This window comes from Cygnus atratus, chromosome Z (genome assembly GCF_013377495.2).
Source record: "Cygnus atratus isolate AKBS03 ecotype Queensland, Australia chromosome Z, CAtr_DNAZoo_HiC_assembly, whole genome shotgun sequence".
NCBI classification, from domain to species: Eukaryota; Metazoa; Chordata; class Aves; order Anseriformes; family Anatidae; genus Cygnus; species Cygnus atratus.
The window spans coordinates 10,920,543-10,934,568 of NC_066396.1; the positions used below are offsets into that span (position 1 = coordinate 10,920,543).

At 46.2% G+C, this 14,026-nt stretch overlaps 2 protein-coding genes and 1 long non-coding RNA gene across 3 annotated transcripts in view; 2 read left to right on the forward strand and 1 right to left on the reverse strand.

Annotated features, from left to right (window-relative positions):
- The first annotated feature begins 869 nt into the window (after nt 1-869).
- Nucleotides 870-4,076, forward strand: PMAIP1 (phorbol-12-myristate-13-acetate-induced protein 1). Its single transcript, XM_035563837.2, has 2 exons — nt 870-980; nt 1,175-4,076. Exons 1-2 carry the CDS (start codon nt 935-937, stop codon nt 1,285-1,287), a joined length of 159 nt encoding a protein of 52 aa, XP_035419730.1. The 5' UTR covers nt 870-934; the 3' UTR covers nt 1,288-4,076.
- A 3,911-nt stretch (nt 4,077-7,987) lies between these two features.
- Nucleotides 7,988-10,403, forward strand: LOC118256677 (uncharacterized). Its single transcript, XR_004781286.2, has 2 exons — nt 7,988-8,509; nt 9,743-10,403. It is a non-coding gene; the product is annotated as an uncharacterized LOC118256677 (long non-coding RNA).
- Nucleotides 10,404-13,257: 2,854 nt separating this feature from the next.
- Nucleotides 13,258-14,026, reverse strand: part of PDZD2 (PDZ domain containing 2) — a 133,112-nt gene continuing 132,343 nt past the window's right edge. Inside the window, exon 24 of the mRNA XM_035563836.1 lies at nt 13,258-13,424. Coding sequence (XP_035419729.1) covers nt 13,258-13,424 — 167 coding nt within the window. The remainder of the gene's footprint in view (nt 13,425-14,026) is intronic.

Genomic DNA, 14,026 nt, shown 5'->3' on the forward strand with positions numbered 1-14,026 from the left:
TCAGAAGGGCCACACTGCAATTTCAGCTCCCTTTCCATGTAAAAACCATCCAAAATCACAGTGAGCGCAAGCGCTTAGGGACGTGGTTTAGTGGGTGACTGTGGTAGTAGGGTGATGGTTGGACCAGATGATCTTGGAGGTCTTTTCTAACCTTAGTGATTCTGTGATCCTATGACTGTGCCCTGGGGGGGGGGGGGGGGGTCAGCCATCCACACCACGACGTGGGCCAGCTCACTTCCCCACAGCTTGTTCAAGGGCAAGCTCACTACCACCTTGAAAAAAACCATGCAGTGCTGCATTGGGAGCACCTCCTGGCTGAGAGCAAGGAGCTCTCAGCAAGACCCTCCGGGTCATCTTGCACTCCCACTCCTTTGCTTCTGCTGGTCCAGGTGCAACTCATCCCCCTCCTCATCTTCTTACTAAGCCCACCCTGCTGCCCACCACAAGCACGTCCTGCTCCTTCACTCCTTCTTGCACACTCCTTGCCTTCCAGGAGCGCATCCTCCACGCCTTACCAAGCCCACCCCACCTCTCCTTGCTTAACCCAAGCACATCCCTCTCCACCTGCCCCTTACCCACAAGGTGCAACCCCAACCCCTCCACCTCCCCGAGCCCACCCCAATCCTCCATCCCCCCTCGCCCTCTCCTCGCCCGCTCCTCGTCCTGCCCCAGCACGCCGCCTATCTCCTCTCATTTCGGCACCGGCGGCGCTGTCCCCGCCGCCCCGGGCGCGCTCGGGCACGTCGCCGCCTTCCCATTTTTTTGGGGGATGGGCGGGATCCCCGCGTACTTTCCGAACGTCACAGCCCGGGGAAAGCCCCTCCGCCCCGCCGCTATTAGAGCCGCGCTCCGCCCCGACCGCCGTCATTTGCCCGTCGTCGCCGAGCCATTCCGAGCCGTGACAAGCCGTGCCGACCCGTGCCGTTTCGCCGCAATGATGCCTTGCAGGACCCTGCGCAAATCTGCAGCACCCGCCGCAGGTACAGGGGGAAGGCACTGGGGGGGGGGGGGGGGGTAGGATGATGGGGGAAAGGAGTGGGGACAAATCCGGGTGTCACATTTTTTTGGGGGGTTAATATAGAAAGAAAAAAAAAAAGCGATTTTTTATTTGTTTTTCCCTTTGATTTGCGGCCGGTAGCGGTGCGGGTGTGAGCGCTGTGCCTGTGCTTTGCAGAGCGGGACGCGGTGGCGGAGTGCGCGCTGGAGCTGCGCAGGATCGGCGACAAGGCGGACCTGCGACAGAGGATCCTGAACCTCATCGCAAAGCTGTTCTGCCCCAAAACGTGAGCCCCCTACTCTCGGCGGGGCACAGGAAGAGAGGGAAGACCTTGGCTTTGCAGATCTGGAACGAGAGACTTCGCTTATACTGGGGGATGGAGAAAGCTCTTTGCATCGCGTTTTGCTACCCGGAGCCACCGGAGGATGGCTGTCGCAACATGATTTCTTTGGATAGTGTTACAGCATCATCGGCCTGTGGATGCCAGGCTGGAAGGAAGCTAGCGCTGGACAGAGCCCCTAGCGCCGGGGGGCCGCGGGGCAGGATGCAGCCGGGCACAACCTGTCGTGGCATCCTTCAGTCCCCGCAGCTACGTCTCACCTTCGGGAACAATCCAAAACCATGATAATAATTAAAGAAAAGTCAGCATCCTGGAACGCGGGACCGTCTGTCACGAGGTGAAAGGCAGCGTTCAGGTTCTGACTGTTCTCGTTTCCTAAAGCTCGGATTCTGCTGGACGGGGGGTGGGCGGGTGTGTGTGGTGGTGGGGATGTCTCAGTCGTTAATTAAACCACTATCTTTATTGAAAGGTTATTTGCTGTTAAAAAGTTGTTTCACAGACTAAAAACTACAATTCTATGAATTAACATGATGTTGTGTAATTCTAGTCTATATTATATATATATGTACATATTTATATTTATATATATATAATATATATTTATGCAAATATGCGTACCCTGCTTGCACGAAAGGAGTATTTCACAGAACTATCAATTGAATGCTACTTTTTTACTCTCAAAAAGCAGTATGGAAAAGTGTTCAAAACATGACAAAAATATATATATCTATATTAACTAGAAGAAAACATAATGTTTTCTGATCGTAAAAGAAATACCCCGTGCATCGCAGAAGGGAACATACTTTAGTATATCGTTAAATATGACGTATGAATAGATATTATACAAATACAGATATTGAGGTATTTGAGTTTAGGGGAAGGAATTCTTTCAACATTATAAAGAATTTCTTGAGAACAATACGATACCACTCTGTATTTCTATAAGTAACAATATAGCTCTTAGAAAAACAAAAAAAAAGTAGATCTTAAAGCTGAATCTGAGTTTTCTTAAGTACATTATTTTTTCAAAAAAGGCAGCTATGTCTCTTTGAAGAAATAATCTCAATAGAACTGAATGTTACAGTCAGTACAGGAAAGTATCCTTGGGTTTTTAAATGTTCAGTGATACTTACAAGCAGAGGTTCTTCCCCTGTACTTCACTTCCATTTCATTTCATGGTATCCTCATCTAAGTTCCGGAACGATGAAGCTGCTGTAGTACACCCGGTGAATGGTGATGCGTTACGCCTATCTCACTGAGGGGTTCCCCTCAGCTGGCTTTGAAGGAGCTGAACTAAGCATGCAGCTCGCTCTTGAGGCAAGTGCTAACCCTGCTTGTCTGTTCTTGTCAGACGTGACCCCAAACAGTGTTCTTTCTAGCAAGAAAATGCTTGTAGCTGGTCACGTTTTGTTACTACCTCTTCAGTCAGTGTTCAGAAGTATGCAAAATAACCATCTCCTTCCGGAGATGCAGCATGAAAAGAAACATGAAGTCATACTCTCGCTTCTCTTACTAACCTCTGCTTTGGTATGTACGTTTGCACTGTGTAAGGGTGCATAGCTGCACCTCCTGAATTCTGGCTCAAATTACAGTTCTTCCTGCCTTGTAGCGATGTCTTGCTTGTATTTATAATGTGTTTTTCAGCTAGCTCTTCTGAACCTGCCTTTGCAAAATGGTCGTTGCATAGCTTACATAGCTTTGCTCGCTGTCACGACCAACCGTGTGTGGCTGTTACTCGCGGACAGTGATTTCGCTGAGCAGAAGGGGGCTGACTTTGCCTTCTGCTTGGAGGACTTCACCCAGTTTCATCAGTGTTACTGGGAGCTTTGCAGTTGGCTTGAGCCAGAGGTACAGTTTCTTCCTCCTCTAAGCCAGCCAACACCTTTCTAGTGAGAACGTAATGTTTCACACATCGCTGTTACTCACCTTAGTATCGCAAAGTAGCATGTTTTGCTGACATGTACATAAGTCGGTTTTCCCAGTATTAAAAAGTAAATGCAAAGAGTTTTTGTTAAACACCAATGTCCAGGCAAAGCTGCTCACCAGGGGCAGCCCTGAGCATGGTGGAAATAGTGCAGCTGCAAGCCCTTGGCCCAGGCAGCCCTGCAGACTTCATCGGGGGCACTGCGCCTGTCTGGGCCCCCCAGAAACATGCAGCATTAGCATTCACAGTAGTAGCTGAAATGTATTTGGGTAAGAGTGTTCTGTCTAATGTATGCTGCTTTGAAATTTGATAGAAAAGTAGGTGCAGGGCTCATAGAGCCTGGCCAATAATTTAGGCTGTAGCACACAAAAATGTTACCCCCCCAAAAAAAAGTATTGTATCCCCATAAATGCATTGTCTTGGGGCCATCTAAGTTAAGTACCAGTGCAGTGTTTTTCTGTCTAGATCTGCAAGGACTATTTGTTTTTTGTGAAAAGTTTTCATGTTTCTCTGAAACTTGTCAAGAGTGCTAGCATCCGCACTGAGCGCACGAAAAAGACCTAAATTAAAGTAATCAATGCTAGTACATGAGCAAATATAGTTGTCTTCCCTAAGTTTCCTTTTATTACTTCGCCAAACCATCTGCTATTGTATGATTAAAAATATGAGTTTGTTTTTCTTAAGGCCCATTCTGGATACGGGCTGGTTATTTCACTGTATGTCCTATGCATGTATGTCTTGAGTTCTTGTTGAGATAATAAATATGAAATGCTAGCAAGAAAAATGAGTCATTGTTGTAACTTTGTTTTTTTGAGGGCTCTGAATTAGTTGTTATATTACACAAATCCCTTCCAAATAGCTGGAAGTCAGAGGGCACACACTGAGAAAACAGCAGAGTGCCAACAGATTGATACCGGGAGATCAGGCTTTCATTCTTGGCTGTAAGAGGAACAAGAACTAACCTTCTCCCTGAACTTCAAAATGGCACACCAAGGCCAAGGTGTTCTAGTATTTTCTAGTGACTTCTGCCTGCAGAACATTCTGGTGGTGGCAGGGGCACCTGTCAGGGGTACCTCTGTCAGAAGCACTGCAGCTTTAAGGAAGGAAGAGGATCCCTGGGGATCAATGAAGGGCAGAAATTTTAGCTAAGTTTTTTTTTTTTCTTTTTTCTTTTTTTTTCCCCCTCCTTGGATGCAGGCAGAAAGACATGCAGGGTTTTGCCAAGGTCAGATTTTGACTTTCTACAAAGTTTGATGTTGGCATTCTGGAAGGGGAGGAAAATTGTACCACTTACCATGAGGGATAGCACAGAGCTCCCTCCACAGAGGAAGCACCGAGCTGGGGTCCAAGGACATGGCTATGGGGAGAAGAGCCTGAGACATTCACTGAGATGCTGTGCTTGTCAGCAGGCTTTGCCCTGGCTTCTCGTGCTGCTTCTCCCCAGTTTTATGGGCAGGGGAGAAGCACCACTCTTAGGGCATGCATCTCCAGCACAAGGAGGGCTAAAAGTATCCTGGCCAAAGGCTCTGGTTTCTGGCGAATGACAAAATAAATAAATAAATAAACCAGAGGGGAGCAAGTCCCTGTCCCATCCCAGTTAGCCTCCAGCAGAGCAACTCACACTCCCGAGTCTTGTCCGCCTTGTGAGAGCACCCCAAGCCACCCTCACCCAGTGCCTGCACGGTCCATACTGGAGCATGATGCCGGCGGCACGGCGCGACACGCAGCGACCTGCTCCTCCCTACAGGGCACAAAACCAAAAATCTCACAACAGAGGCACAGCATGGCCATCTGAAGGAGCCTGACTCACCCCAAGCAGATATCAAAAAATAAAAATAAAAAAAATTCAACAAACCAAACCCGCCTGCCAGGGCTGCCAGCCCAACATGCTCAGCCCCAGGTCACGTTCGCACTGTGCTCAGCTGGGCGCAAAGCAGCCCTGTGGCAGCCGCCAGCTCACTCTCCCACACCCGAGACTGGATGCACAAGTGGCATTTCCCAAACAAATTGCTAGACATTAGACAACAGCCCCCCCCCCGGATGTTTTTTCTAAGTCATTTGGAAAGCAATAACTCACATGCTGCTACGTATTTTTAGCATGTGCCCTGGAAGGGGCTCATTTTCTTATTTTCCTCCCATCGACACGAGACGTTGTGAGGGCATGACGTGCATCCGTAGAGATGCTGGAGGCCAGACAGGAAGGGCTGGGGATGTGATGCGCTGGCTTTCAGTCTGGCAGGGTTTTCCGTGAAGCAAGTGACTGTCTGATGGCGGGATGGTCAGTGAGCAATAGTCCCGAAAGCTGTTAGGGCTGTAAACAAGGGTCTTTGGTCAAGTGCTGCACTACATTGTCTGGGTGACGGGGTGAGAAACTGGCCGTGCCAAGGCTGCCCTCCCTTCTCACGCACAGTCTCTTTGCAATGCAAATCTCACCAGTCCACGAGCCCTCCAAAAGCATGGAGGCAGGTGTAGCAGCAGCATGCATCCCACGAGACAGTGCCTGTGACCTACAACCCTTTCTGTCCCTTCACCTTACGGGTGTTTCGGCATTGCTCCCCAACCCACATGAAGTGAGCACATGCTGCACCGCTCCAGGGACCCAGGCACCCCCCTGCAGGAGATATCCCCCAGCCGGGCAAAGAAGCACTTGTCTCACTGGTGTTGGATAAGGCTGGGAGCTGCCGTGGGACTGCTGGCACCCTGAGTTGCTGCTGCTGCTGCCACCCCAGAGGGCTCGGAGCAAGGCACAGCTCCAGGACAGCACATTCATCATGGGACTTTTGTGCCTGTGGTGTTTTCCTGCATTAGCATGCTCTGCCCAAGTCAAGGTACCACCGTCATGCCTCCTCCCTCAGCGCTGAGCCACAGACTCTGACCCAGGACCACAGCCACCTTTTCCAAGCACTGAGCTGCAGGGATTCACGGGCAGGTTTCCTCTTACGCCTTCCCCTCCCTGCTCCCAAAAGGGACGTGACTGAGCTGTGATGGAGGCACAAGGTTCACGTTCGCTCCAGGTCCCTCGTGCCAGGACGAGGAATTAGGGCAGTCACTTTTACTGGCAGCAGGCAGGCTGTGCCCAGCACTGTGTCAGGGCAGGCAGCACGTCGAGGAAATCGTTTTGCCAGGTAGGGAAAAACTGCAGGAACTCCGGCTTCATGGAGCTTGTTTGCTCAGTGCAGAGATACCAGCCTGATTCAGCTGCCCAGGGAGGTAAGGCTAGTGTATGCGGAACTAGCAGATGACAGGCAAGAAGGTTCTGGTTTTATTGCTGATTAACTTCAGAAAATACCCTGACTAATGGAAAACATCGTTCCAGTCACAGCTTTGCACAATGCAGGACAGAAGGGCAACCCCTTGTTTGGAAAGAAGATGGTTATTTACATCAGGAAGTTTGTTCTCTTGTTCGTTTGGTGGGAAGGATTTTACACTTTTTAAAGGGAAAAAAAAAAAACATTTTAGAAATTGTCGTAATTGTGATTAATTTGTGAAATCTTTTAGCCGAGTCAACTGCTTTGAGGAACAGATGACCGCATGGAAAGGGCAAGCCTTGGCTGGCTTTCCCTCTAAAGGAGAAGTCTGAAATGGGCCACAGCTCCTTTTGCCAGGGCAGGTGATGGCCCTCTGCATTCAGCAGTGCTCCTTGGTGAGAAGATCCCACCCAACCTCCTTTACCAGAAGCAGCAGGGAGTGGCCCCAGATAACGCCACATCCCTTGTTTCCCATGCACCCATTGAGGCAGGGCTGCTGGACACAGGATGGAGGTGATGTGAGAGCACTTATATGACCTGAGAGTGTATAGGAAGAAAAAAAAAGCACCAAAACATCTGGACCATAGGTCTGAAGCTCCCAGGACAAGGCGAGGGGCTGGTAGTGCAGAGAGGACATGACACCTGGCAACCGGCAGCAGAGCTCGGGGTGGTTTTGCTCCCCCTCACAGATTTTGACAGAATCCCAGAAATCTAGACAGGTCCATAAATGACCACACCAGAGGCAGGTGGACCCTAAGTCAGGGTGAGAGATTTTAACAGACCAGGAGAGCAAAGACATCAGAAATAGTAAATAAACCAGAACTTTTCAGGCAGGATGATAAACTTGAGTGCAAAAAAGTCAATGCCTCTACTTATCTCATTTAGATCTCAGCCCTGTATGTTAGTGATATGGGAATCAAAAAAAAAGTTGTCAAAAAAAAGTTGTGCCCCAAACTGTAAAGTCCTCCTCCTTTTTGTGCTAATTTCCCCATGGACCAACACCCCAAGGCTTTCAGAAAAAAGAAAAAAAAAGTCTCTGAAACATACTTGGGGCGGATAAAACCAAAACCTAACTTTCTACCATTGCGCATAGCTTAGGGCATAAATGATGTCCCAAGTGCTAACCCATTTATGGATTAAGTCCATTGTGTCTAGTCTCTGCTGTATTTCTCTGTAATAAGCCACTGTCTGGGGCAATTAAGATTTTAATTAAGGGTTTTCAAGACTCATCCTACCAAAGCCAGGCTTCTCTGAGGCTTGACCCTATGGATACCCAGCCTTATGTTAGGAGGACATGGGAGAAGGACAGACAGGAGGGCTGCCTTTGTCTAGGAAAGAAGCTCGGGGCAGCTTGGAAGCCAAGGCACCACCTTTTTTCATGGGGTGATTCAGCACAAGAGCTGGGGCTTTTCCCTCTGCACGTGACTCTTGCTCACTCGCACCCTTCTGGTGTAGCAAGCGGAAAAGAAACCAAAAGTAAACATGGCAGCCTGCGGGTAAACGCGGCAGCCTGTGGGGCATGAGCCTAAAGACGAGGGCAATGCCTTTGGAGCAGGAGAAGCAATCACCTTCCTCCCCTCTCAGAAAGGCCCACCAGCCCTTTCTGGCAGCACTGTGCACCGGAGGAACTGGTGTGAGGCTACCAAGGCTCGGCAGGAGGGAGGTGGGCGAGCACCGAGCAGAGGCACGCGAGCAAGAGGGCAGGGCTGGGGGGCGAGCCAGCCGGGAGTTTCCAGCCGTGCAGCTGCTGCGAGCGCCCAACCCAGCGCTCAAAACACGGAGCAATGCACAGCGACTCAGGAAGGCCTGTGAGGAGGATATAAATGCCTAACCCACCATTTCCTTCCCCCGGCTCAGCCTACCTCACAGCAACTAGCTGACATGTCCGGGCACCTACAGGCAGCGCTGGTTTGGGGCACCACTGGCATTCCCCGTGTCGAAGTAGCTCCTGAGGAGGACATCTGGACAGTGCTTTCCAGGCCAACTCATCCTTCTGGGAGGTAGGCTTGCTTGGAGCCACACTGCAGTGGCAGCAAAGATGGCTGTGTCTGTAGAAAGGTGGATGCCAATGTTCCCGGTTCAGGGGTTATGGCCTTACCTCCTGCCATGAGCGCTGCTGCAGCTCCATGCAATGCACACAGAGGTTACATCCAGCCCAGTGCACACCACCAGCATACTGGGGTTTTGTAGGGGAGCTCACCCTCAGGGAAGGTTGGAGACAACAGCAAATACCAGGCCAGGACTAGCTGTATATACATTTTCCCTTGTACATACAGGCCATCCCCCTATAGCCCAGTTGCTTGGCAGGAGGTTGAGAGGCTTGCTCCTAAGGAAAACTGCATTACACCTTTGCCATCTGCATTTTCCTTACTAAGGGGCAGGAAAAAAAAAAAAACCAACACAAAGCACATCTTTCCAAAATACCATAGCAGGTCCTAGAAAACACCTTTTAACACTTCGTAAGTGCCTTAACTCTTTTTACACTGAACAACAGTTCTTACAGGGCAGTATTTTACTTCTAGCTTAGATGCCCATCTTGACAGCACTAATGCTTGGGTCTTTGTGCTCTCCAGGACAGCCTCATCTCTTCGATGCCACCTACAGCCGTGGACCAGCCAGACTTTGGTGTAACAGAAATAAATACCTGGAGGAGTACTAAGGATACCATTTATTTTCAAAATCACTAAAAAACCCAAACAAAACAGTTCATGGCGATACAGATTTACATAACAGAGACAGCAAATTGGAAAAATGTACAATCTATTTCATGTTATTGCACTCACTGTTTATAATATACAAGGCATTTTAAACAGTTTTCATTAGAAGAAGTTTTATTTATATAAATAAAAGTGTAAATATACAATATCATACAAGAAGTGTATCAGGCTAATACACAAAACCTACCTATAGTGGGATCCCCATTTCTCACAAAATCTAGTCTACTCATCAAATATTTGCACATGTACATTTACATACCCTAAACATAGAAACAGGTAAACATTCCCACCTGGGAATGGTCCCTTCAGATTTTGAAAAGAACCACTGCAGAATATTAACTAGGGTTAATTTTAAGCGAGCATTATTAGAAAACGAGTCAATCAACGGTTTCTTAATACTTATCTGCCCTCATTATTTTTTATTTTTTAGCAAGAAAATGATCAGATATTGCTCCCTCACTAATCTAGGCCTAACCTCACAGTTTTGTTTTGTTTTTTTTCTGAACACCGGTGCAGTCCCCAAAGAAGCTGGGAAGAGCTTCCAGGCACAAAAGGCTGCAGAATATTCAATTGTGGAATCACTCCGGAGCCTACTCTCATACCCAGGATGTGCCCCAAGCCTCGGAAGCAGCAAAGCCAGACCAGACCAGACCTGCTCTATCTAGGAACAAATTCACCTTGTCTGGCATGCCTTCAGGTCCCTGATGACGAGTTTTGGACCAAGTGCATATTTTCATCCTGATTTTTAGTCTTTCAAGTTGCAGCTATGAGTCTTTGGAGAGTCACTGCTCTACTCCTGCCAACCCTTCTGCGTGGCAAAGAATTACCATGGGGACTGGCAAACAGCAAGGCCAAAAATGCTCGTGAACTTACTGAATACTGATGAACTAATGCAACTTCCTTTGTCATTTTGATGTAACCAGGCTCTCAGAAAAGTAACAGTTACTTTGCTAGGTGTATAACAGAAGGTTCACTACATCTGTTTGCTCTATCTATCCTTTTTGTAATAAAGTGGACCCCCGATACGTACGTCCTCAGGCTTTTTTGGAACTGTCACCCCAATAGAGACATCAGGAATTGCTACTGTAATCAGATCAGCACTGGTAGCATCGGTAAAGATGTTTCCTGTTCCTTCACCAAAAATAAAATAAAATAGTATTTTCCAGAACAGGAACAATCAGGGTTAAATACTATTCTTTTTCTTGCTGTAAAGGTAGTAGAGAAGCATATCATTCTACCCATATTAAGTATCAGACTTAAAACATTAAACCTATCTTTTACATTATCGCCACTACTGAAACACACAGAACTCTCTGGCTCTCTTTGCTGTTACTTATCCAACACATATCTACGTGCATGTAAAATAAAATACTGAACAGTATTCAAGTACTGAAAAATAAAAGCCTTCTATATCACTCACAATGAACAGTATCTGCAAATAAGTGTCTGAAAATACTCACCACCTATCATTTTAAGACACCTCAAATTAAGTTTGATTTGCAAAATAAGGACTTGATCTTTGAGCTCACACCAGTTAAAGAGGGAGCTATATGTCCTCCCAGCATTGGAACCTCAAAAATTTTCAACTGTGTACAAAAAACAAAAACTGCCATTTCCTAAAACATATTTGTGATTTACCACATTAAAGTAGCAAAAATTCAGTACTGCACTTGTACGTATTATACATATACAGGTATGCATTTACTACACTGCATTAAATTCCACATGCATTTTATGTATCTATTATACACGCTATTACAATCAGATTTTGGTCACTCCTGAACAAGGCCTAGCCATTTCATTGCCAAATGTCTGCTGTTTTTCAGCAAACAAGCAAAGCTAACTTTTTTATCCCCATAAGGTCCTCTGACCCAACGTGCTGCACCTTCCTGAAACCTACCCACCACTGAGGTGAACAAAGGTGAGAAATGGTCCCGATGTAGGGGCTGAGTTTTGGGGTCACAGGGGACCCAATTCCACAGCCGTTTCACAGCACTGAACCTGAATTAGCTTAAACACATATCCTGCAGGCAAAGCGGCTGTAGGACTATGTACAGTATTGCCTTTTTTGTAACCAAAAAGTTGCATCTCTCCCTGGATTCTTGCGCAAGTGCATGTCACTGAAAAAGAATTAACTCTATTTATTTGTAGGCAAACATTGCACAGCTTTTCTGCTCACTTGGTCTCTGGTTGCCTCACAGAACCCAATTTTTTTTCTGCGTATCACGAGCTGCAGACTAATGAAGCTGTCACCAGAATGAACCAAACTGAGAGCCCACCATCCCGGAAGCAATTGCTCTAAGCACTGTTGAATAAAGATAAGCAAAATGAACGATAGCATGATCTTGGGATAGGGCCAAGTGACAAGCCCAGAACTTTTTGTAACAGCTACGCGGTGTCTTGCCTTACTATAAACTTCAGATTTGGACCAGCTCCAGGCTGAGAGCTCTTCACCCTGGGCATGCTGGCTGTGAGTGGGTCTCCAGCCTGATGTGACAAACAACCTGAGCACTCTGGAACAAACAACTTGTTCTCAGCTGATAAGGATGCTGGCCCATTTCTTCCTGTATCTCTTTTATGTTGTTTAGCCATCCCAGATGTAGGAAGAGAAATAGCAGTCTCTAATCATTCGCACCCATACATTCTCCTCCGTATAGAGCAGACTATAAATAACACTGGGCAGCATGGCTCGCTGCTGATACCTCTACCAGGAGTAGAGGTGAGAAAATCCGAACTAAATGCCTGCAGCACTGCAACTCTTAGTTTTGTTCTATCTACACCATGGCTTCTCCCACCTACGCAAATAGTTTTCAGTTTCACCATCCAAAACCCTCAGCATCAGCCCGTACACAGCTGGGCAGACTTACACCTTGCACACACATACTCCCACACAAGCCAAAATAAATACTGGACAGGAAAGGAAAAAAAAAATTAAAAAAAATTAAAAGCCACCACAAATATGGCCAATTCAGATTTTATCTGTTAAAAACCACATCCTTAGACCACCACTTTCCAGCTTGAGTATTTCAAGTCAGGCAACCATCAACCTCTTGCAGCTGAATAAAAGCAGCCCGGCTTTCAGACGTACTTAGCGATCACTGAAGTCTGTGGGATCTGCAAGTGCTCAGCACTTGAAATTGCTCCTCTTTTAAATATATATGTATATATAAATATACACACAGATACATTTAAATATAAATATATATTTAAAAGTGTCTAATGTTAGAAGCCTAAATTTGAAAATTCAGACCCCAAGTTTTATCGCTCCCCACATCTAACAACTCAGTCTACACCTTGGTGAACGATCACCTAATATTTGGACTTGATTTTCTTGCTCACAGATTTCAACTGTATTATTGCCAAGTGCTTTCAGATACCAGTTGCCACTAAGAGCAGATTCAGTTGTGGTGGACGCTGAGTTAGTTCATCAGTTTTAAGAGGATTTTTCACCTTTGCAATAAAATGCTTGTGTTTTAGGCATAAAAGTTGTGCAAAATTATACTTCTCTTTTGTCATGCATTTTTAGCAAAACTGCACTTAGAAGAATAGAGTGAGATTGTTCCAGACATTCTCTTATTATAACAAATAAAGACCAGACCCGAAGTAAGAGTCCTGAAGTCAAGTTATAGCTAAGCGATACAGTACAGTCTAAATACCCACCCTTGTCAACAGGATGGCAACTGACAAGTTGTACTCCTGATGCCCTGCAGGTACTAAAAATATCAGGGACAGGCACAGTGTTATTTATCTCAGTCAAAATACTTTAAACCAAACCCAGTAAAGGTCTTGAAGTTCCATTAAAACTGCCACATAATACAAAAATGTCTCTAGCATTTGGTTTCCTTCATCCTCAGTAACTAGGCGAGATTTTATGACATTCATCACACTCATTTGCTCAGTGGTTCTCCAAGGCTTTTAGCACCTCTCTGTAAAGCATTAAGACTCTTCTGTGTGGCATTAGAAACAAGGACAGCTTCTAGCCAGTTTTTAATGTTTTGTCTTAGAAAGTGTGAATAGATGTAGTGCTCCCATCATACTGACGTCCTGGGTTTTCTGATTAGTAACTGAACAGGGCCCTCTGGCACAGATTTAATAATGTTCCAGGCATCGTAATGCATGAGGCCAAGTAATGATTTTCCACTAACAGCAAGAATTTCATCTCCAGATTCTATGTTTCCAGCTTGCTCTGCAGCACCACCTAGGAGCAAAAGGAGGAAAAAGTGAGTGAGAAGAAAAAAAAAATTCCTTTCCAATGTGATGAATAGCAAATAAACCATTCTTCTAGCAATGATAATTTCAATACAAGTCCCTTGTATTCAGCTCAGCTCTAGCAATCTACCCCCATGCTTCCTCTCAGAGAAAATGTTATTTTAACCACGAGAAACCCTTTTTCTCAGAATAAAACTCTGTTTATGAAGGAAGCAGCACAGATGTGTGAAAGATGCTGTCCGTTTACTCTATAGCTTTAAGAAAATGCGATCGACAAAGGAAACATACAGGTGGTATGCAGCATGGATGCATTTTCTCTAACAGAATTTTAACATGTTAATAAGCAGGTAATGCAGCAGATTATAAAATTTAGGTAACAGGGACAGACAAATCAAACATGGGTAGCAAACTCTGGACAAAGACACCAGACACAGGAATAGCCTCTACAGCGAGGCACACCCTTCACTGCTGATAAAAGTCTTCTGTAATGATAAATTAACTTGCAATATCAGCCATCACAGGGAGAGGAGACGGTATCTAAGGATATAAATTAATGACCTCAAAAATTAAACATGCCATTCACTCTAAGAA